The 24,007-nt window shown below is 40.6% G+C and overlaps 1 protein-coding gene across 1 annotated transcript in view; it reads right to left on the bottom strand.

Annotated features, from left to right (window-relative positions):
• Positions 1 to 22,598, bottom strand: part of TMEFF1 (transmembrane protein with EGF like and two follistatin like domains 1) — a 188,256-nt gene extending 165,658 nt beyond the window's left edge. The window contains exon 1 of the mRNA XM_063451867.1: positions 21,904 to 22,598. Within this exon, the coding sequence (XP_063307937.1) occupies positions 21,904 to 22,069 (166 nt within the window). The 5' untranslated portion in view covers positions 22,070 to 22,598. The remainder of the gene's footprint in view (positions 1 to 21,903) is intronic.
• Positions 22,599 to 24,007: the final 1,409 nt, after the last annotated feature.

Below are 24,007 nucleotides of genomic sequence, written 5' to 3'. Positions count from 1 at the left end.
GTTTTTCAAGGATGGAAACGCCCAATACCCATACCGCTCTTTGGAGACCTCAGGCCAAACTAACATTGATAATTTTGGGGACAAAACAAAATGATTAAAATAATTATAAAAAAAAAAAAAAATCAATTCTCACACTCCAACAAATTAAACACAAATTCCCTGACCTCACTGTTCAACTCGAAGGTTGATAGGCACAGCTATTCCACATCTTAGCCCTGTAGACTGGGATTACTCAGTCTCAGCCAATTGTCTAAAATGTGGGACAGATGGAGCAGACCTCTACCATTGCTCCTGGGGATGTGCGGGAATCGAGGCATTCTGGAAACAGGTAGAAAATTATATAAAACAACTACTATGTAGAGTCTTTATTATTTCCCCATTTTTGCAAATATTGGTGGTGATGGTGGAAACCATGTTACAAAATTAACCAATATGATCTTATGCTGTCTGCACGTAAAAGTAGACTACATCATTTGATAGATTACCCCCCCCCCCCATATAATATGTAAGTCTTGAAAAAAGTCTTTACAGACTGAAACGTCGAACTGTACGTTGTGTATTCCTGTTATTGCTCAATAAAGCAACAGTTGAAATCTACTTCTAAGACTCCTGAGTGCTCTCTACTGGGATTGTATACAATTTGGTTGGAGATAGCACCGGAGCAGATAAAGACCGGGAGCATCGAGTGCTGGGGACCTGGGTTTCACACACATATATACACTGCTCAAAAAAATAAAGGGAACACTTAAAGAACACAATGTAACTCCAAGTCAATCACACTTCTGTGAAATCAAACTGTCCACTTAAGAAGCAACACTGAGTGACAATCAATTTCACATGCTGTTGTGCAAATGGGATAGACAACAGGTGGAAATTATAGGCAATTAGCAAGACACCCCCAATAAAGGAGTGGTTCTGCAGGTGGTGACCACAGACCACTTCTCAGTTCCTATGCTGCCTGGCTGATGTTTTGGTCACTTTTGAATGCTGGCGGTGCTTTCACTCTAGTGGTAGCATGAGACGGAGTCTACAACCCACACAAGTGGCTCAGGTAGTGCAGCTCATCCAGGATGGCACATCAATGCGAGCTGTGGCAAGAAGGTTTGCTGTGTCTGTCAGCGTAGTGTCCAGAGCATGGAGGTGCTACCAGGAGACAGGCCAGAACATCAGGCGACATGGAGGAGGCCGTAGGAGGGCAACAACCCAGCAGCAGGACCGCTACTTCCGCCTTTGTGCAAGGAGGAACTGGAGGAGCACTGCCAGAGCCCTGCAAAATGACCTCCAGCAGGCCACAAATGTGCATGTGTCTGCTCAAACGGTCAGAAACAAACTCCATGAGGGTAGTATGAGGGCCCGACGTCCACAGTCCCGACGTATATATATATCTTCTTCTTTGCCTGGCTTAGTGTACTATTTAGAATGAGCTCTTCAGTTTCTCTTTTACAATACAATGTCAGTGGTTTAATCCCATTAAATGAAAAGTGAGAGTATAAAGATTAGCAGCTGCTCTTCAATCTCATCTAACTCTAGTTCCACAAACATGACAACTACGTCACCTTACTCTAATAGCCTGCACAGCACCAGGATCTCAATACAACTATACACCTCTTGCACATTTTTTTCTATAATGCACATTGCTGTCAGAGTTACTCTGAATTGAAGCAAATTGAAATGTGAATTGCAAATTTAAGCTTAACATATCTGATTTGACGAAATTCTTCAGCTATTTTATAGTTGCAGCCTGGCTATTTAATTTTGCAATTCTGTTTTCAATTTACTACAAATCAGATTTTAGGGATGACCCTGAATGCGTTTTCATTGTTGTGGGGCTTATTAATATAATATTCCTGGTTTACAAACATAGCAATAAACTCTCATATCACATCATTTCCCTACCCCCATTACTCCCTGCTACTAAAATTATTCTCATCTAGTCTCTTCCTCCAGTAGTGTCCCTCGTTCCATACTACTTTAGTCTTCTTCTCTCCAGATTCTCTCCCCCCTATATTCTATCCTTCATTACAAATGTTACCACCAACCTCTGTCCCTCTCCTCATATTCTGCCCCTACACCTTTAACTTTCTCCGTAACCCTTCACACCTTTAGTCCCTCTTCTCATACACTCCCATCCCTCCCCCACACACACCTTCAACTCTCTCTGGATTAACATAGGGGCTAATGGAGCTGAAGCTCCTGGAATAGGCCCATTGATCACATGCTCTTGCTTTGTGCAGAGAACATTAAGTATGGGAACTTAGAAGGGATGCAGGGGAACAAAACTAATGTGCACTGGTTGACTATAAAATAGTTAACAAAAAGCTAACTTTGCTCACTCCACAAATACTCTTTCTGCTTCGGTATCTCTACAGTGTGGCATATTCCCTTTCTTCTGCACTCACTACTTCCAACTTTATCTGTGTCCCAGACTGTATAACAGGAGCTATTTCTTGCAAGTAAGAGGTGAAGGAGAGAAGTGAACAAATGAGCGCTGGGGAAAACCGGAGAATTGTTCACTGAAAACAAAGAGGAAGCGCATCATTTGATGCGTTTGCAGCATGCTCAGAGCATTGAAACAGCGCTAGTCCACACTTAGTTGGTGGACCTGTGTAATTGGTAGGCAGTCTGGCTTGCATTCAAGTCAAGCCCTTTTATTTCTTCTGCCACTTTTCCAAGCAGGTCTGCCCCATTGGGTGGTGCTAGTGACATGAGTGGAGGGTACGGATTTGGTTGAGAAATGAAAAAGAGATTAGCATAGGCTATTTGTATAGCTGCATCCTATGATTTTCCCTCTGGCACTACCTCCACCAGATACAAGATACTTGGGAGGTATGACTGCATTACTGTTTTCTGTCGATAAGAGTAATTACACCAATCATAATTTTCAGCATCAATTTTCGTAATCCGGCCTTGCCCCCCACCTTCTGTGATTCTGTCCCTACCTGATCTTATGTTAGAGTGGCTGATGAGCATGGGACTGGTAGTCCTAGCAGAGTGTTCAATTCAGTTTGGAGACAGCTGCAAGTAGGAGGGAGCAGTGCTAGAACATAGCCCTGCTCTCTATTGCAGCCAAGGCATGAAAGTGGAAAGTGGATAGGTGCTTTTTGGGAATAAAATGTTCTTAAACAGATTAACCCAGTGGTTCCCAAACGTTTTAGGTTCAAGCCGCCCTTAATATTTCAATATTTTTCCAAAGCGTCCCAAGTTAAAATAATTTCTTAGGTTGTATATAAGCACTGCGTAGCAACATATACTGGGCACCTGTTCGGCAGAAATGCTTTCCGTTCAAGCGCAGATCCAGAACCTAATCTAGGGAGGAGCACTGGTATTTAAAAAAACAATCCAGGCACTTTGTAGTGGTTATAGTGCCAGTAGTGCCATAGTGCCCTCCCAGAGTAAGTAGTCAAACTGTTTAAGAACAGTTTGCTAACGTACCTGGGATCTGCAGTGATAAGGGCTGTAGCAGGGGATAGGGGCAGTAGTGTGTCTGAGGGGTGTGATATGTGTGTGTGTGTGAGTGGTGGAGTGTGTGTGTGTGTGAGGGGTGCAGTGTGCATGTGTGGGGTGCAGTGAGTGTACGGGGATGCATTGTGTTTGTGAAGGATGTAGTGTGTGTGTGAAGGATGCAGTATGTGTGTGTGAGAGGTGCAGTGTGTGTGTATGTGGGACAGTTTGTGCTTGAGGGGTACAGTGTATGTGTGGGCAGGTTGTATGAGGGGTACAGTGTGTAGGGGGCAGGTTGTGTGAGGGGTGGAGGGCAGTGTGTGAGGGGTACGGTTTGTGTGTATGGAGGGGAGGTGTGTGTGTATGGAGGGGTAGTGTGTGTGTATGGAGGGGCAGTGTGTATGTATGGAGGGGCAGTGTGTGTGTGGGGGGGCAGAGTGTGTGTGTGGGGAGTGTGTGTGTGTGTGTATGGGGCAGTGTAAGTATATAGGGGGATAGTGTGTGTGTATAGAGGGGCAGTGTGTGTGTATGGGGGCAGTGTGTGTGTATATGGGGGGCAGTGTGAGCATAGGGGGGGGCAGTGTGTATTTATGGAAGGGCAGTGTGTGTGTATGGGGGGATAGTGTGCGTGTATGGGGGTATAGTGTGTTTGTATGAGGGCAGTGTGTGTGTGTGTGTGTATGGGGGGTAATTGTGTGTATAGGGGGAGTTATTGTGGGTCTGTGGGGGTAGGAGAGCAGATAAATATACACTTTTATTTATTTTATAATTTTAATTAATAAAAAGTTTTTTAATTTTTAATTAAAAAATTATTATTATTGGGGGCGGAGCCAGCGCCTAAACGAGCAAGTCGCAACTCACCACAGCTCTGAGCGTGAGACCCCAAAAAGGGCCACACAAGCGACAAAAATCGCCCCTGGGACCCGACAAACAGATCCCCAAGACACCCTATACAATGGGGAAGAAAACGAAGAGGAGCAGAGCGGATCCGGGTTCGGGATCCAAAGATATCGGCACTTTTCTGCGCCCAATGCAGCAGCACGCGCCTAGCAAGATGGCGCCGATAGAGGCCTACGACACACAGTCATCCGACGATGACAGTGCACTGGATTCCTTCCACACATCCAGCAAGGCACAGGTCACACCCCAGCAGCCTAAGGAACTAGGAGATGCAGCACCCGCCACAAAAGCAGACATGAAGGCACTGATGGTAAACATTAAGGAGATGTTTGACGCCGATATGGCGCTGGTCCGAGGGGAACTCTCCACGCTTACAAGCCGGATGGTATCCGTTGAGGAGTCTCTCGGCGGCACGAAAGTGGCACAAGTGGCGACGGACGCTGCCCTAGGTCAACTACAAAAACAGTGTGCAGCATTAACTGCTCAAATAGCGGGCATGGAGGACAAGACTAGAGCCCGAAATCTGCGAATCCGGGGAGTGCCGGAATCGGCGGGAAATCTGGAACTACCGCACTATTGCAGGAGGTTAGTGGCAACCTTACTAACTCCCAAACAAGCGAAGCAGGTAGGGATCGACACCTGCTTTCGCCTCCCCAAGGCACTCAAAGCACCCCAGGAAGCACCAAGAGATGTGTTGGTCAAATTTGTACGGGACTCAGACCGGGGGGCCCTCATGGGAGCCGCGAGAGGCTCTCCCACCATCATGTTTGAGGGGGCAAGTCTGACCCTATACAGAGACTTCTCAAGACACACACTCACCTGGCGCAGGTCTCTCCGCCACATCACCTTGCTACTGAGCGAGAACTCTATCCCTTATAAATGGGGCTCTCAACGCCTAACCACAGAGCACGCCGGCAAGACGGCACACATGACACACATATCTGAAGCACCAAAGTTTCTTCAATCACTGGGACTTTCGCTTCCTGCAGCAGCAACAAGGGCCGGCCCATCATGGAACATCGATGAAATAACTCCCTTTGTGCCCAGAGGATCTGTGCCGAAGCCGACGAACCCTTTAACTTGAGAACTGCGACTGTACTTGCAAACGTACCTGGGCACTGTCTGATAGGTCCCTTATTGAAGGCTATATATTGGACACCTCTCCTACGCTAATGTTGCCTGATATTTCTGCTCACCTTAGAAGCAGAGGTTTTTCTGTTTCCTGTTTTCTTTTCTTTTCTCTAAGTTTATTGCATTTATTAACGTCCTTAAAGGTCTTTGTTTTATCTTTGAAAGTTTATGTCAGTTACAGTATAACAGATATCTCTCAATCACTGGCTCCGTAAGCAGACTCCCACCGCTACTGGTAAAGCAGACTTCCCCCTCCCCTACCACAAAGCAAATGTAGAAGCCCAAACTATACTTACATGCTCCTTAATAAATGTCATGCAAGGGCCTGCATCACCCCTTTCATTGGCCAACAGCCATAACAACCACATTCCCTTACCCAAAAGTACCAGTGCCCAAGCTGAGCCTACAACCCAAATCCCCGAAGCGGAGCACATAAAGTTAACTACTAGCCCCTCAGAATAGACACACGCCCTACTGGTCACTAGCACGAGGGTGAATTGCAGGGATTTAAATATTAAAAATCGGGTGGCAAAGTTATTGTGCAATTTCAGATGTTATATGATAAATGACTCAAATGTCTTTTATACAATGTATTCTATGCATGTTTTTTCACTTTTTGATTCGCACATACTGTACCAAGTGTTTATTTCTCGCATACCCACAAAAATAAAGAATTAAAAAAAAAAAAAAAAAAATTATTATTATTATTTTAATAGCTCCCCCCCCCCCCCGCTTACTTTTGCCTGGGAGGGGGGACATTTCCTACAGTCCCTGGTAGTCCCAGTGGTGAGAGTGAACTCTGCTAGATTTCACTCTCGCGAGATGCGGAGCGTTGCCATGGTAACCATGCCAAAGCTCACAGCTCGCGAGAGGAGAACCCGGCGGAGCTGCAGGTAAGAGTTCCCCGGGGTCCTCTCTCCGTCCCTCCCCTGCCTGGTGCAGCATCACACTGCTAGCGGGCCGGAGAGGGAGATCTCCTGCAGAGCCCGCAAGAGAGAGGATGGCACATTTCCCGGTGCTATGATCCATCACAGCACACAGTTTGGGAACCGCTGGATTAACCCCTTAAGGTAAAACAGCACCTAGGACCTTCAGGTGCCATAATGACTTTATTGAGATGCTGCCCTAGCATTAGCCCAACTAGCTTTCATAGCATTTAACAGCTCAAATTGTTGCTTATGGCAACATTGCATAGGCATATACATAATCAAGACAGTGACCTTGCCAGAAAATGTAATGGATTGATTGTCAGTGAGACATTACAATGTGGTGATATCATGCACTTTGTAATAATTACACAATTATAGTCTATTTTTAGTTTTCCAATTCTGATGGATTTTTAGAGCTCTAATGTGAACCTTTGATAAAACTCACTATTTTTGTTATAATAAAACATTTACAACTATTTGCAGTCTTTTGAAGCATTAAAGGAGAAAGAGAAAAAGCTCTCAGTAAATCCCCTATAGAGTTGCTGCCAGTCAGTCCTCTAAAGATGGCCTTTAACCATTAATGTTTCAGGACAGTTTTTTGGATGGGTAGCTCTAAACACATAAGCCTAAGGGTGCCTAACTGATTTGTAACAGAATAGTCAAGCATACAGTCTGGCCCAATATAGAAGCCACAAAAAAAATTACTCTCCAGGCATTTGTTTTTTTTCTAATGCACCTCTGTGAATGACACAGGAAATCATTGTGCAGGCTTGATTTTCGAATTGTAAATATTAATAATTTGATAAACACCATATAGCACACAAAGCTACAACGGTGCCCTAATGTTCTACAAAGTCTACTAATAAAAATATTATTTTAAAGGTTTCCAAACTTCTATACTTTTTGTGCTTGATTTTTCATCCTTGTTTTTGGCAAATGTGCTCGAATGCAGTGCAAGAAGCCTGGCTACTACATTAGTTCTGCAACATTTACCATACGATGCTAACCAAAGGGGCAGCCAATTCCTTATTGATATCTGACTTTAATATTTTTTTTACTTTTAGAAAAAAAGCAGGACATTTTAGAATTTCCCATTGTTAATATGTGAAGAGAAAATGCAAGACCATAAAAAGGCCACTACAATACACTCTATACTCGGGATTTCTGTATGTGTAAGCCTACATTACAAATAAATATATCGGGACATTTCTGTAATCCAGAATTTAATAGTAGGGCATTAATATCAAAGCAGCTCTACCTGTGTCATAAAATGTAAACCCACACGTTATTAACAGATATTGCTGACCATCTGTGGTGTACATCTATGATTTATTAGTCATCAAACGTAGTGAAATGGAAGAGTAAATAAGTATATAGTTGCCGTGGCAACCAACAGAATAGATGACAATGTGTCTGTCTTGGTCAATCTGTCAGTTAACTTTTTATTGAATAACTGTCTTGACAAACAGGGTAATTTACTAAAGTAACAATTTTCATGTACATTTCAAAACATTAACAGTGCTATTGTATTCCTGACCTTTTACTGTTGCAAAACACTATTTTGATGGCCGCCCCAACCCTTGCCTCCCTTAAGTAGGATATAAACTCACCTTTATTCCAGAGCCGCGTGGGTCTGCCGATCTGCCTCCTTGCTGAGATCATCAGAATTGACGATCTCAGCAACTTAAATGCTTTTCTACGGGAAAGCATTGGATTGGCTGAGACCATCAATTCTGATGACTGGCTAAGATCATCAAGGAGGCAGAGCCAAACTCTGCACTGGCCAATCAGCATCTCCTCATAGAGATGCATTGAATCAGCTTTCTATGGGGAAAGTTCAGCGCCTCCATGAGAGTGTTGAACGTCAGTGCAGCACTGACCCAGGAAGCACCTCTGATGGCTGTCTGAGTTACTGTTACTGGAGGTGCCCTTAGGGAGTAAACACTTGTATTTAACATATTTATAAATGATCTTTGTGACAGACCACCTGGTCACCCAGGACTGGTACATTGCTCCCAACCATAACCTTCTTTTAAAACAACCTATAACAACCACATTTACCACTACAGATTGTGCCTCAAAGCCCAGCACCCTTTTCTAGCGGCCCAGGAGTCATTACAGACTGTCAGGAAACTCACAGAGGCATGGCGCATCTGACCGGGAGCAACCAACAAACTCTCTGGAACTCCTAATTGGATTGCGGAGCTGCCGGGCTTTGGTAAAACTTTGTTGAGTACTAAAATAGAAACTCAAATAACAGATGAAATTTAGTGTAGATGAGTGAAAAGTTATGCAATTCAGGGTAAAGAATGCACAAGCAATTTATACCCTAAACCAGGCATAGGCAACCTTCGACACTCCAGATGTTTTGAACTACATCTCCCATGATGCTTTGCCAGCATTATGGGTGGAAGAGCATTATGGGGGATGTAGTCCACAACATCTAGAGTGCTGAAGGTTGCCTATACCTGCCCTAAACAATAGTGAATTTGGGATAGCAACACATGAGAAGGATTTGGAAATTGTTATAGAGAACAAACGAGGCAACAATGTGCAATGGCAACCATCAGTTGCTAAGCCCAGTAAGATATTGTCATGTTTAAAAAGGGGCATTAATTCTCTGGAATAGAGATGCCTTGAACGGTTCGCTGGCGAATAGTTCCTGGCGAACATAGCTTGTTCGCGTTCGCCACGGACGGCGAACATATGCGATGTTCGGTCCGCCCCCTATTCGTCATCATTGAGTAAACTTTGACCCTGTACCTCACAGTCAGCAGACACATTCCAACCAATCAGCAGCAGACCCTCCCTCCCAGACCCTCCCACCTCCTGGACAGCATCCATTTTAGATTCATTCGGAAGCTGCATTCTTTTTTTTATTATTATTATTTTTTTTATTATTATTTTTTTAGACAGAAGTGTGTTATATTTGAGCATGCTAGGCTGAACGTGCGTATATCATGGCTAGTTGCACTGAGGGTATGAGTATATAGCAGTACATTGTTGTGAAAGATGGCTATCATGTTTAGGGTGTAGCTTGCAAGTTATCAACTTTGTATTTATATCAGCAGCTCCACCACTAGTTATAAATCAAGTGTGAGTCACCCCATGAGATGAGACTAGTGAACAACATAATACATGAACGGTTAAGGTAAAGGCATGTAAGGAACTATGACAAACTCTTTTGGAGGTGAAATAATGACATGTTTAAACGCTTGCTAATTTTACGATTAGTTAATGTGCAGAGAGCAGTTCATGTGATCAAAGGCATGGTGTGGAGGATCGGCTATAGTGGGACATGCTTGGCAGGCTGCTGTTTACTGCTTGTGCTCATCCGATCCCTTCTGGGCGCCAGGTGCAGACCCTGGGAGTCCCTGATACCTGGAACAACAAAGGCAAGTCTCTGGCTGAGTGCCGGGTTCGCGGCTTGAGGTGGTGGAAGCTTGTTTTGACGGGTGGTCGGATCTGTCCTGGTGGTGCTTCACGTCCGGTGCGGGATTGTGGTGGCTTAAGGTGGAGGCGAGTGCTTGACGTGGGGCAGGCTCTGCATTTCTGTTTGTGCCTCCGGTCCCGTCTTCGACGCCTTTTGCGTTGGTGGATTTTAATGGGGACTGCTTCCCTTAGCTGTGGTGGAGCTTGTTGGGGCTGTGGTGGAGCTTGTTGGGGCTTCCTGCTTGTTATTTGCTTCCAAAATTGATTAAAGAGTCTGTCCAGCTTAGACTCAATATCCTGCCATGCTTTGCTGGTACCAGGAGGACACGCGGCTGCCGCCATATTGGAAGAGTCGCAGATGAGCATGTCAGCCTGGGCGGCTGTGCTCTGTGCATCCATTAGCTCCAGACAGCCTCTCAGGGGTGGACCGGGATAACCCCCACCGGTCCGTGGGGGGGGGGGGGTGACGGAGCTCCTGCCGGGAAGTAGCTGCTCCTCGGCATCCCAGGATCGGGAGATCGGCTGCCTCTCCCGCCCGGTGAGCACCAGGCCACACTTGCCACGCAGAGGTAAGTAAGACTCTGTCGAGTTGCTGAGCGCTATTAAGCATGTCGGGTCGGTCAGGTAGGAGCAACATTGCTGGGTCATCCCCTTCTGGGGTGAAATTCGCTTGTTGATAGCTGCTTAAAGTGAGATATTGAGGGAGCTCACACGAAGTGCGTCTTTCCTCCATGATAGCTAGGCCCCGCCCCCCGGAAGCTGCATTCTTAGTGAGAGGAGGGACAGTGTAGCTGCTGCTGATTTAATAGGGAAATCGATAGCTAGGCTAGTCTAGGGAAATCGATAGCTAGGCGACTCATCTGATCTGATTAGTGCAACTCATATCTGGTGTAACAGTAGTGTACATTTAAAAAAAAAAATACAGGGGGCTTGTTGTCACCTTTCGGGGACCCTTGGTGTTGTACGTGGCTGGGTGGAGGAAGAGACCTTCAATGACATCAGTGAGGACAAGGAACGGGACATGGCTAGCTTGGTATCCAACCTTGTGCAAATGGGGAGTTTGCGGTTGTGCAAATGGACTGTTTGCGGTGCGTTAAACGGGGAGTTTGGTCTGTCACTGTGAAGCGGGCGTAACCCTTACACTACCTGATCGATACAACATCATACCTGATGATTTAAAGCACGTTATTCCAAACAATTTAGGAATGTTGGGTGATTTATGCCCTTTATGGATTAAAACCAGACTCTGCATCAACTATGTAATTTTCCATGGGAGTTTTGCCATGGATCCCCCTGCGGCATGCCACAGTCCAGGTGTTAGTCCCCTTGAAACAACTTTTCCATCACTATTGTGGCCAGAAAGAGTCCCTGTGGGTTTTAAAATTTGCCTGCCTATTGAAGTCTCTGGCGGTTCGCCCGGTTCGCCCGTTCGCTAACATTTGTGGAAATTCGCGTTCGCCATTCGTGAACAGAACATTTTATGTTCGCGACATCTCTACTCGGGAATAAAATTAAACTTATATAATAAAATATAAATAATTCTGTGTTAAAGGAGTATATTTTGGCACCTAAGTGCAGAGGCAGGCTACAAATATAACAAAAGGAATGGAATATTTTGGTTACAAAAACTGTGCCTCAGAGGGGATTTGATAGGATTATACAAATATATTCAGGGTCAATACAAACCATTGTCTGTTAATCTATTCATAAATGGGACTATACATAGGACATGAGGTCACACATTTATACTAGAGGAAAGGAGATTTAATCTAAAGCAATAAAAAGGTTTTTTTTTTACTATAAGAACAATAAGGATGTGGAATTCTCAGCTTGAATAGGTGGTTTTATCAGAGTCTGTACAGATGTTTAAACAGCAACTGGATAAATACTTGCAAAAACACAATATTCCGGTATATAATTTTCAATTTGTGGGGTAATAGCTTCTTGATCCCAGGAGAGATCTGATTGCCATTCTGTCTTCAAGAAATATTTTTTGCCTAGTTTGTTGCAAATTGGAAAACCCTTCTTTTGGATTAACAGCAAAAACAGAAAGGCTGAACTTGATGGATGCTTCTCTCTTTTCAACTTATACAACTATGACCTGCAAGACTGGAAGATAGAACAAGAAGAGCTTTATTCCACCAATGAAAACCTGGCACAGTTTCAATCCCAAATGGAATCTTTGTAAATATATTGTCTTTAGAGTGCTGTCTTGCGTATATGTTTGCTGCACACTGAAACAGGACATGGACTGGAGGTGGACACTGTGCAAGGGCATTCCTGTACGGTTCCACTATTCACCATTCTGGGTTACATTTAAACACAGACTTTCCATTTTTTACATGTCCATTTATCGGTTCCTGCATTCATGTACTATATGTTTACATTTAAATTTGAATTTTTTTTTTTTTTGCATGAGTGTGGCTCTTAATAGCTGGGGCACATGGTTGAACAATTGTCTATGTATTTGTAGGATATATCTTTACTAAATTAATGGTGTATATAAATTGATTTGCTCCACCATGCCTTGGTTCATAAACTTTTTCAACTTCAAAAGATATCCCTCAAAACATTCCTGTTCATTCAACTGAAACCCATCCTAATCTTCTATGATCCCTGTCCTGGCTTTTATGAATTCATTCTATATACTTTGCGGGGTTGTTCACTAAACTAAAAATTGTGAAAAACTGACAAAGGAATTTCAAGTCCCAAACAAACAAGCAGGGAAATAGCTGACTTGATAATCAGGTTTTTTTGGTCTAAACTTTTTTAAATTCCTTCTCAATAAACTGCTATTCCCAGTTGAATAAAACAGCTTGGATTAATTTATTCCATACTACATGTAGACTGCATTTGTAAAACCGCCTAAAGTATGTTATTATGCATTACATTGCTACCATACTAGTAGTAGCAATACACACTATAAATGGAAATCATTACTTGCATAATACATTTTATACAACATTTCCCAAGAATGACTTTTTTCATGAAAATACAAACACAAATTTGAAGTAAAAGAGTGGTTAATGGGGAATATAATCATCTACTTCTTGCATATTTTTCTTCCATATATATTTTTCTATATTGACTAATTCTTACATATTGCGTTTGATAGAATATATTCTGTGCAGTTTTTTTTTTTGTTCCAATATGAAAGGACTAAACGCTTTCACTTATAATGGCACTATATAACTGTTTTAGTGTCTGAGCATTGACTTGTACTCTCTTTTAGTCTTAGTGTTCTTCTGATTGGACAGTGTTTTTATGAAGATACATTCCTTATACGATGCTTCCAATTACTTTAATGTAGTTTATTCAAGTTCATTTCAGTTTAATATGTATTTGTCAAACAAAGGAAGGAGTCTGGTGCTGTACACCTTGACCACCCCTCTGTACTAGCCCTAAATACTTTAAAAGAAGTTTACATTAGACACTCTACAACAAGTATTTTCAAACTCAAAGGCTAGCAAGGGCAATAAAAAGTTTAAGTTTGTGTGGGCCGCAAAAAAAAAAAAAAAAGAGTTTTACCTATACCAATGCAAAGTAAAATTACTTTATCATTCTTAGGCAAACAATATGTAATCCTGGGTACATATACATAATTTACTCAAAGTTTCACTTCAAGTTACTTACTATGCCCCCCCACCCCATTCTGATACACAGCCCCATGCGGCCCTGCCCTCCATTCTAATACACTGCCCTGCCACTCTAATTTAATACACTGCCCTCACTCCCACAACTCTAATTTAATACACTGCCCCCACTCCCACCACTCTAACACTCAACCACCTCCCTCCCACCACACTAATACAGTGCTCCCTCCAACCCCCAATTTAATATACTGCCCTCCCCCTGCTTCCCCCAATGTAACACATTGCCCCCCTCCCACCACTCTAATACTAGGCGCCTTCCTTCCCCCAATTTAATACACTGCCCCTTCACTCTAATTCACTGTCCCTTCTCCCTCCCCCCAATTTAATACACTACCTCACCTCCCTTCCCCCAATTTAATACACTGCCCTCCCCCTGCTTCCCCCAATGTAACACATTGCCCCCCTCCCACCACTCTAATACTAGGCGCCTTACTTCCCCCAATTTAATACACTGCCCCTTCACTCTAATTCACTGTCCCACCTCCCTCCCCCCAATTTAATACACTATCTCACCTCCCTCCCCCCAATTTAATACACTGCCTCACCTTCCTCACTCCCACTACTCTAATACACTGCCCTCCTTCCCCTTCCCCCCCAATTAATACACTACACTAGAGGAAGGTTCCCCCAAACCTCTCTTCCCATACCTTAAGCCGTCAGCCAGTCCAGCCCTGCACGATCTTCTTTGCCCAAGCAGGCCACATGCTCCTCTGGCACTGCGAACAGCAGGGAAGGGGGAGTGGCTGGCCTGCTCTGCATGCTGTAATGCCGTCGCTCATCCACCGTATGTGACTCTATACGCTGTATTCGTATATCTGGCGGCCGGAATGGTAGAATGTTTTGCGCCCGCTGGTTGGTCATAGGACCCCTTGATTAGCCATGGCCCGCGGGAGGCCACAGCACAAAGCGGCCCCAGGGCAAATTTCCTGGTATCCCGGTAGGCCAGTCTGGCCCTGGGCCACAAATATACTCATTGTGGGTTGCATGCGGCCCATGTTTGACATGGCATATACCAGCATACAAGAGATGCAGGTGGTGAAACTTCAATGAAGAATAGACTGTTAGAAGCTACAAAGTATATATATGGTATGAGTCAACAGGTGCTGAATATTTAGCAGGAATTACTGCGTTCTATTGTATCTACAGACAGATTACATTGTATAACTATGGCCTGCATATTAACATAATCTACACAATTTTTCCAGTAACGAATGGGAAATAATACACAGGTCTCCTCCGTGCAAGTCTGGGGGCCTTAATTGATCATGTCTTAGACTGCCCGAGATCAGTGGGAGTTACACTCTCGAGCACCAACTGCTATAATTCTAATAGTAAAACCTCTTAGAGTGGGAGTTACACTCAGAATCGACACTGGCCCTAATTTTATTAATGTTAAAAAAAAAGTTGCTGCCACCCCAGACTCCCTTTTATCACAGGCAGAAACGTCCCACAGATATTCTTACCGTAAATCTTTCCTCTGAACCCAGATATAACCTAACAAACAACACTAAACTTTAACACCTACACTACCTTAACACTAATCTATTGTTATCATGTGATCTATAAGATACATAACAACTAAGCATGTATTCGGGGAAAATATTGCCATCTGGTTATTTGGAAGACATTTATAAACTAGTCGCCCTTCAATCTCATGCTTTACTACGATGTCTCCAGAACCCCTTGATGGCATTATATTATATTAATATATGACTCCTTTCACCACAATGTATCTTCTCTCTCTATACTGTATATACACATATGCCCATATATTCATGAAAATGTATGTAGGCATAAACCTGTTATAAATAACAGCAAACTTACTCCTACTAGAGATGAATAAATAGAAACTGCCCATGTTGGAATAGTGCAAGTGATTACTGCAAGGGATTCTGGGTAGGCATATGCAACTGAGCTCAACAAAGTGGAATTGAGGCAAAAATGTGGTTCTTTGTTGAGCTCATTTGCATATGCCTACCCAGAATCCCTTGCAGTAGTGAGAGCACTGTTGATGTGAGATTTCTGTGGGAAATGCAAGTCTTATGGCTTGACTGGTGTGTGTATGTGTGTTTAGCAATGTATTAACTATCCACTTACTTCAAGTGGAATGGGGTTTTCAGCCCCTTTTTTCCCCACAACAACTCTACACACGTATATATATATATACATACACAATAGTAGTGGTGAAGGAAAAAAAAAGATACCCTTCAGTCAGAAGTTACCTGTGGTATAACCACAATGAATATTAATATAACATGATGGTCCCCTGCTTCATGCATTTATAGTGATAAGCATAACAGTTGCCAACCGAATCAATCAGTAGATGATTAAAGTAAAAGATCAAACATTTACCCAATTGTTACAAAGCCCCAATTCCTTCCTTTACTCTCTAAGACAGCTGCTGACAAATATCTGACATAATGTAGCTTCAGTTGACCAAGTAATCAATAATTACATAGTGCTCCAAGCCAGTTGTTCCTCCAAATCATTTTAATGGGGATAGCAGGGAGATAAGACCATATGGGCACATTTCTCTTTCAGGTATTTTAAAAAGTGATTATAAAGCCATTTAATCAGTCAAGCTTCACACTTTAATAGAAAATATGTCATTATTTGTGTCACTTGCCAATCAAAATATACACAATAAGGCGTATTTATCTTTAGCATAACTAGAGAATAAAATGCAAGTTTAATGATATACTGGTAGAAATCCTGTATATTTTTTTAGTTAAAAATATGAAAAGCACATTTTACTTTGTGCTTGCTTCTTCTTATTATATAACATATTGTGTTAGTATGTTGTGGTAATGATTCACTCACAATAATAACTGACCTCTGATTGGTCTTTTTTTCAAAACACTTAAAATCTAATTTACTAGAGAAGAATTCTAACACTCCGTGTATCTACCCAAAGGGCACATTTGCATAACTAACCAATTCGAAGTAGAATTCATGCTTCATGTAACAATCTTGTATTAAGGCACTATGGTATTATGGACTGCAATGTACTGCTGGCTGCAGGGTCATTTGTGCTGTAACTTAAAAACATCCATAGGGTTATTTCCTAATGTGAGAATTAATTTCAAAATTTAGGCCAAAATAGCAGATTTAGAAAATGTCACTTCGGTTTTCAATTTGGCTAATTTTTCTTAAATTTGTAATTCTATTTAAATTGTCTTCAAGTCTCACTTTAGCTAATCACCCCTGGGGAGACTGTTTTGAGAACCATCACCACTGAAATTGTACATGTATTCTGCTTGGAAAAGTTGGGATGTAGGTGGACAATTTGATGTAAATAAGGACTTTGTCCAATCATAGGGAATAAAAACTGAGAAATAAAATATAAAATTGTATAGTCTGGCTAATTTAGAGCTATTAGAGCAGCAATCAAATAATCATTGTGATTGCTATGTATAATGTGGTATATAGTTTTCGCAATATAAAATAAAAACCCTGCCCCTTCCTGTTCCCATTGTCTCCCATGTTTAACGGTAAGTGATGACAAGCATGAATTTGCAGAATACGCAATGTACAATATGGCTATGGCTGGTTTCCATTTTACTTTAAAAAATGACATACTGTTTATGTTTTTCATTTATATTAATCAGTTAAATAGGAGTCGATTTACAGGTGTATTGCACTTGTGAGTCTAGCAGCCATTTATTGTTCTAGTGAATTATAGGGCATGTGCTCACATACACTTCATGTATAGCAGTTCTTGATTATGAATGGACCCGGATTGTTCCCAGCAATTTTTTGTTACCAAAACTGTTTCATTAAGCTAAAGTTGTTTTGGTGACTATTCTTTTAATATGTGCACTAAACATGCAAAAATGTTAAATTCTATATTTAGTTTAATTGTAAGGCATGCTGATTTACCTTTAAGCTCTCATTGAAATTTAACTAAAAGTGGATGGATTTCAAGCAATGATTTCCAGTGAATTCAATGTTTAAGAGAACACTAGCACAAAAATAGCAGCGTACAGTATACATTTACTGAAAACATTAAGATCCATTTAAAATGTGCATGTATTTTATGAATGTAGAAAATGAGAATGAGGTGAGAGATTCTACTTTTACCATACTGATCAATTTAATCTGTATTGCAACCAGATGTTTGCTGTACATCCGTTGTTACAAGTTGTCCTGGTTAACCCAGGCAACACCCGGAGGAGAGCACATTTTTCCACCTTAGACACTGGCATATTTACTAATGTATTTTCTTGTTCAATATATAATTTTTTCTCTAAAGCCATGCCCTGCCCCCACGTGTTCCCTTGTGTTTCCACCTGAGATTGTAAAATGGCACGGCACCCATGTCTATGGGTGTCAGGCTGCGCATTTTTCAAAGTGTGCAAAGAACCAGGAGATGTCAGTGACCTCTTCATCTGCACTCAATGGATCTTTCCCAATAGTAAGATGAAGTCTGGTTACATTTTTTGCTTGCATGCCGAACAAATATTGATAAATTTGAAACATCCATCTTGGTTCCACTTGAAATCATTTTTCGCCAAGACTATTGTAAGTCAGTTGATTGTAAGTCAGTAAGCCATATTTTGAATAGGCCACTCAGTTTCACACTGGAGTTTAGGAGTCACACTTATATATATATATAATGGATTTAGGAGCACGTGTCTACTACAATTTAGCTATATTGAAGTTATAAGACATAAGTGCAATATTATGTGACGTTAAAGGAACACTCCACTGCAGCAGTAATTTGTGCCAGGTTTGCCCAAGTGCCCTCCCCATTTTAAACTGTCAAACCATTCACCTGTGGACCACCAGGGGCCTCTTGCCACCTCTCCTCTTCCAGTCTGAGAGCCTGAAGCTCATTAAATGAGATTATGTTAGCACTCCAGATTTAAACCCTGCTGAGCATGGTTGAGAACTCATTGGCTGAGATTGTCATCGTATTGCACTAAGACAATGAGCTAAGCCCTGCACTGCGGGGCTAAGTTCAGAACGAGACCTTTTGGCTCTCTGAGAGGTGGGGAATGGTGACTACTGACCATGTACGTTGAGATGAGATAATCTAGCTTTGAGTGGAGAACAAACATGCTCAATTACATCTAAAAGAAACAGAGGTAAACCTAATAATAATAATTATTGTATGCATGCTATGCTGTCATAACCTATATTTTGCAATTTGATTCTCAACTCTCTACAACTTTCTGCTTAGTGAATTTGACAACATTATATACGGTGATTACATCTTTAAAGAAACATATTGTTGGTAACCATCTAAAATATTAATTACATTTTGATTACTTATACAATTTGTAAAATATCTTCCAATCCGTCTTTTATCATCCTTTGTCATTGTGGTAACATCAGTAATGGTCCTTGGACAAGACACCTAATGATATATATCCGTCTACCTTAAAGCCTTGTAAATTGTAAGCTTGTTTGATAAGGGCCTTCTTCACCGCTAATCATCCCCTTTCTCAATAGGTAAAGCTCTGCAGAACATAATAATAATAATAATAATAATAATAATAATAATCAGCAACCTACCTTGTAAAATATTGTTGGAGAGGACATATGTGCCAAGTGAAATATTGATACTAGCACCCATATGCTCACACCATTGCTCTAGTCATTCTAATTGACTGGGTTCATTCATTAAACCCATGTAGGTTGTGGGAATAAGATTGATCCTCTACAGTCTTTCTTTGAACATTACTGCTTAGGACATAAAAATATATGATTTGGCAGTCAACAGAGCGTGATTTGCTTTGCTGATCCTTTATAAATGAGGTTGACTGCCCTTTTAACAACTATCATTAGCCAATGTTTAATTTTATGTATCAAATGCATGTCAATTCTCCAATACTTCTTACTCAGTGACTAACCCTCGTTGACACGCATCATATTATATCTTCTTATGTTATTTTTGTATCAAAATGTATAAATGCAATGCTGTTGGAAGATAGACGGGAATCTTTATAATCTCTATGGTTTGTTTGTGTGTGTTTAAAAGTGTCCTTGGATTTGCAAGTTTCGATTAAAATAGCAAGATTACACAATCTATGGACCACCACCTAAAACGTGAATGGTTCATGAATTCTAGGAAAGTTAGAAAGTACAGTGGCCGTATGTATTTAAATATCATGTAGGTTAAGCTTGTATCTTTAAAAACTGCTTTCATCAGCCAATGAATAATGAATAATAATACATTTTGTCATTATGTGTTCTTCAGTTGAGTGCATATATAACTATAAATTACAATATCTGTAACTGTTAACGTAATATGTTTTTTTTGTACTCAATGCTCCCTATCCTTCATGTGCTTATAAGATTGATTTGATTAGCTATCAGTAATAATTGTATCAAATGTATTTATATTATCACAGATCAAAACCAGTACAGACTGGTAGATCGTTATATAAGCACTTATTCTATATGGTGGCATTTATGGTAATTGATTTATTTTTATATACATAATGCCATACACTTGTATTTTTCCTTGTTACCATACCTTTAACTTATCTTCCATAATATGCCTTTCTTTGTGTACTTATGACCTACATAACTTGTTAAAGCAAGCTGTTAATAACAGGAAAACACTAACCTGTTAACCTTATTCTCTACAAAACTAATTACATAACAAGAGGAAATAGGACACATCAATCAGATTTTCACAATAGGATTGCATAAAGATTTCTTAGCCAATAAAAAAGCCCTATTGTAAACTTAGATAAATGAATATAATCAATTGTTATTCTGAACGCCTACCGAGGTAGTATGTATAATGAGAAGGAGGGGAATTAATTAACCTATGGAAAAAAAAAAAAGGATCCACGGTGAACAATAGAACAAGTTAATGAATAAATCAAAGGTAAAAATATGCTACTTTCCCGATGTATCTCACACACAATGTTATTATAATAAAGTGCATTTTTTTATATGTAGCGGTTACCTTACATTTTATATTAAACAACTAGTAATTACCACTATTATACTCTGATAAAACACAGATGCAATCATTCTGAATATAATTATTTATTTACATATAAAATGAAACCTGTGAAGCATTCACTAGAATTTACCTTCACAGATCACTCTAAAATTTGACCAATTTGATAAGTAAATCTCTTTTGAAATATTCCAGTGTAGAATAGGTGCAGCATGTAAAATCGGCATAGCTTTGTGACTTTGCAAGAAATACTCAGTTCCAAGTTATTACCATGTGCAGCCATGATTGAGCTATTGTGTGGCGTCCCTCGAGGGATGGTGAAAAAATGAACCCAACATGAATAGGCGAGGATGGCCAAAACTTCATATTAAGCCAAGCATACAACAGACTGAAAGAGTTTAATGTCAACCGAATCAAAGACAACATTTCAGTAGTAAAAAAGGAAAATGAATCCGGGAAATGTCTCCAATGGAATATTAGTCTTTCACTAATAATATCAAGAAGATCTTAAGAAGATGGGTACAAGAACCGTAGACGTGGAAACAAATGAATGAAATTGGATTTGGTGTATAAGTGGAGCAGCTGGTCATTATTTATTTATGTATTTTATCTGCCCAGAACAATCATCTTTCTGTGTCAATTCCAGTCCTAAGGGTCAGGTCACGTGTTACAATCTGCGCTGATTTGGCTACTTGCAAACGCATGAGTTATGTAGAAAGTGACACAAAAACACGGAGAGACCCCCAGGAAAACACAACAAGGGGTGCGGCTTCTGTATTAACACTACTGCCATCCACCTGCCAGCGAGCAGGCATTGATGGATCATTTCCCACAACATTGTAACCAGCACATAAGGACTGAGCATCCTTTTGTTCAGAGCATCACTGTGTCAAGAATAACATTAAAAACAATAGTGTCGTGTTCAGGGGTAGCCCAGGAGTCTTTGTTTAAAGAATGGGAGGGTTTAACAAATCTACATGTGCTTCAAGGTATGATAATAAAAGTGTACATAGAAATAATAGATTATGCATATAGATGCAGCATCATCCCTTAGTTCACAATGTCAGCAAATTTATTATATTACACATGCATGTACATATTTGCATGGGTGTGAAACAGAAATACATTTAAGAAAAAACAATCATGTCTAAAATTATAATTCCTTATGTACACAGAGATAGATAGCTAGATAGATGGATATAAAGATAGATAGATAGATAGATACCCACCCATTGTACAGCGCTATGGAATTTGCTGGCACTATTTAAATAATAAAATAATATTAAAAATAATAATAAGAATAGGCAGGTAGGTAGAGGAAATTGCATTCAATTAAGATGGGCAGCAGCTTCGTGTGAATGTATTTACATTGTCTCTTGTGATGAGTCTATTTAATGTAGATGTCAGGATGTAGCTGTAAGTAGTGGTACCCAGTCCATCCCCATAAAGTGGACAGATCCAGAGATGTACATGAATGAATGGTCCTCTTAGCTCTTACCTGAGCAGTTGATGCCCTTGCCTTTCCCATTCTGGCACTCGCTGGGCAGTTGGTTAGATGCCTGGGCGCCTGACAGAGCCAGAAGGAAGATCACAGAAGACGTGGACCAGAGAGCCAGGGGACCCAGCAGCCGGGAGGCAGGGGATGGGGACAATTCTCCCAGCATGGTGAGGAGCAGGATGCTGCTGGTGAGGCAGGGGTGAAGGTGGTAGCAGGCTCCAGCAGGCCAGGAGCATCAATAATAGCAGAGAGCACCAACAAGACTCTTTCCTTGGCTCCTCAGCACAGAGCTGTCCTTGTACATTCCCTGCAGCTTGTCGCTGCTCTTCCTTTATCCCTGTGTGTGTGTGGCTGTATGTCACACTGGGATTGATACAGTGTCTTCCAATAGTCACCATGTACACTCATACAGCAGGCAGAGCTGGGTATCCTTGCTAGCCTGCAGCTGTATGGACTCCCTCCCCCCAGAATCTCACTTACTGCCAGTGAACAAGGGGCTGTCACCCATCCTCAGTGCCCTGCCAGTCCTCCTTCACACTCCCAGACGCCTGCTCTATTGTCCCTCCCTTTTTTCTGATCTCACTGATAGCCCCGTTACTGTCCTTCTAGTGTTCTGTTTGTAGCAGAGAGCTGCCTGTCACCAGCCATGAGATGGGTGCAATACGTGTGGCTTCTGGCAACAACAAAGGGATAGAGTGGAGCATGGGAGGAGGAGGAGGAGAGATGGAGATGCCTAGGAGGAGGGGAAAAAGCAAAGGGGGGGGGAGAAATAAATGAACCACGTGACCTCAGACCCCATGCTATTCTTCCACCTCTCCCCTACATAACAAAAAGAGAAGAAGTAAACCCCCTGTCAGTGCTTCCCCACATGAGCCCTGAGTGGGGGAGGGAGGCTTTTTGTGTGTCTTTTTTATGTGTACCAATTGGCTTGAATGTAAAAATAATGTTTTCCTTTTTTTTTTTTTAATTATTATTATAATAATATTATTTATGTATTGTTTAAAATGGTTACATTGATATATGGCTTGTGTGAAACAAGAGTTCTATCTAAACTTTACACACCAGCACTAAAGCGGTTAAAATTTAAATTCTATGGAAAATGTGTTCTGCAAGGTTACATCGGATCAGTAGGTGTCCAGTGGAGCTCATTATTTATGTATTCTTTTCATTCTCCTCTTTTAACTATTTAAGTGTCAAGGGCAAAATTAGAGGCTTCCCAAATAGGGACAAATGTACCGGCAAATATGATATTTATAGGTTTTCAAGATGTACACTCTCATGGATATATATATATTAATCAAGTAATCAAGTGTATATATATATATATATATATATATATATATATATATATATATATATATATATATATATATATATATATATATATATATATATATATATATATATATAAAACAAATATATAAAACCATATTTTTAGATGTGTCTTTCTGTCATAGTACATTCTTTAGACAGTGTACCTTGGTTTCTATGCAAGAAGCATGACATTGTTTTAAAAAAATAATCCAGAATTAAAAAAAAAATGAATTTAGAAAACAATACTGTATATTATATAGTATATTGATATATGTGAGTATAGTTGGGACTATCATATTAGGATAATTCGTTTTAGCATTACAGAGGCAGATTGGCTCATCACACAAAATTTATTCTAGTTTGTAAAGAAAAACAAAAAAAACATGTGGTAAAAGTTTCAAAATGGAATGTATCTTATTTATACTGGTATCGTAAACATAATCTATATGATATACTATATCATTTATGGGTATTAGAGGTATTTTTTATCTGTACAACAGTATTTTGCATATCTCATATATAAAATAAAAAAATATATATTCATGGACCCCCTGCAATACAAGTTTTTAATTAATCTGGAATGCACAAATTAGTGTAGAAAAATGTATTATTAGCAAATCAATTTATTTTAATCAGTAATAATATATATGTTATATAATATATAAGTAGAATTAAATTTACAGGACACAATAGTGTAAAACATTATATTTGGTAACTTTGTTAATTAGATGACAGATCCTTTAAACATATTTACAGGGTTATTCACATAATGGACAAAATCCAGTGAAAT

This window comes from Pelobates fuscus, chromosome 4, assembly GCF_036172605.1.
Source record: "Pelobates fuscus isolate aPelFus1 chromosome 4, aPelFus1.pri, whole genome shotgun sequence".
NCBI classification, from domain to species: domain Eukaryota; kingdom Metazoa; phylum Chordata; class Amphibia; order Anura; family Pelobatidae; genus Pelobates; species Pelobates fuscus.
This window is presented reverse-complemented; position numbering and strand designations above follow the sequence as displayed.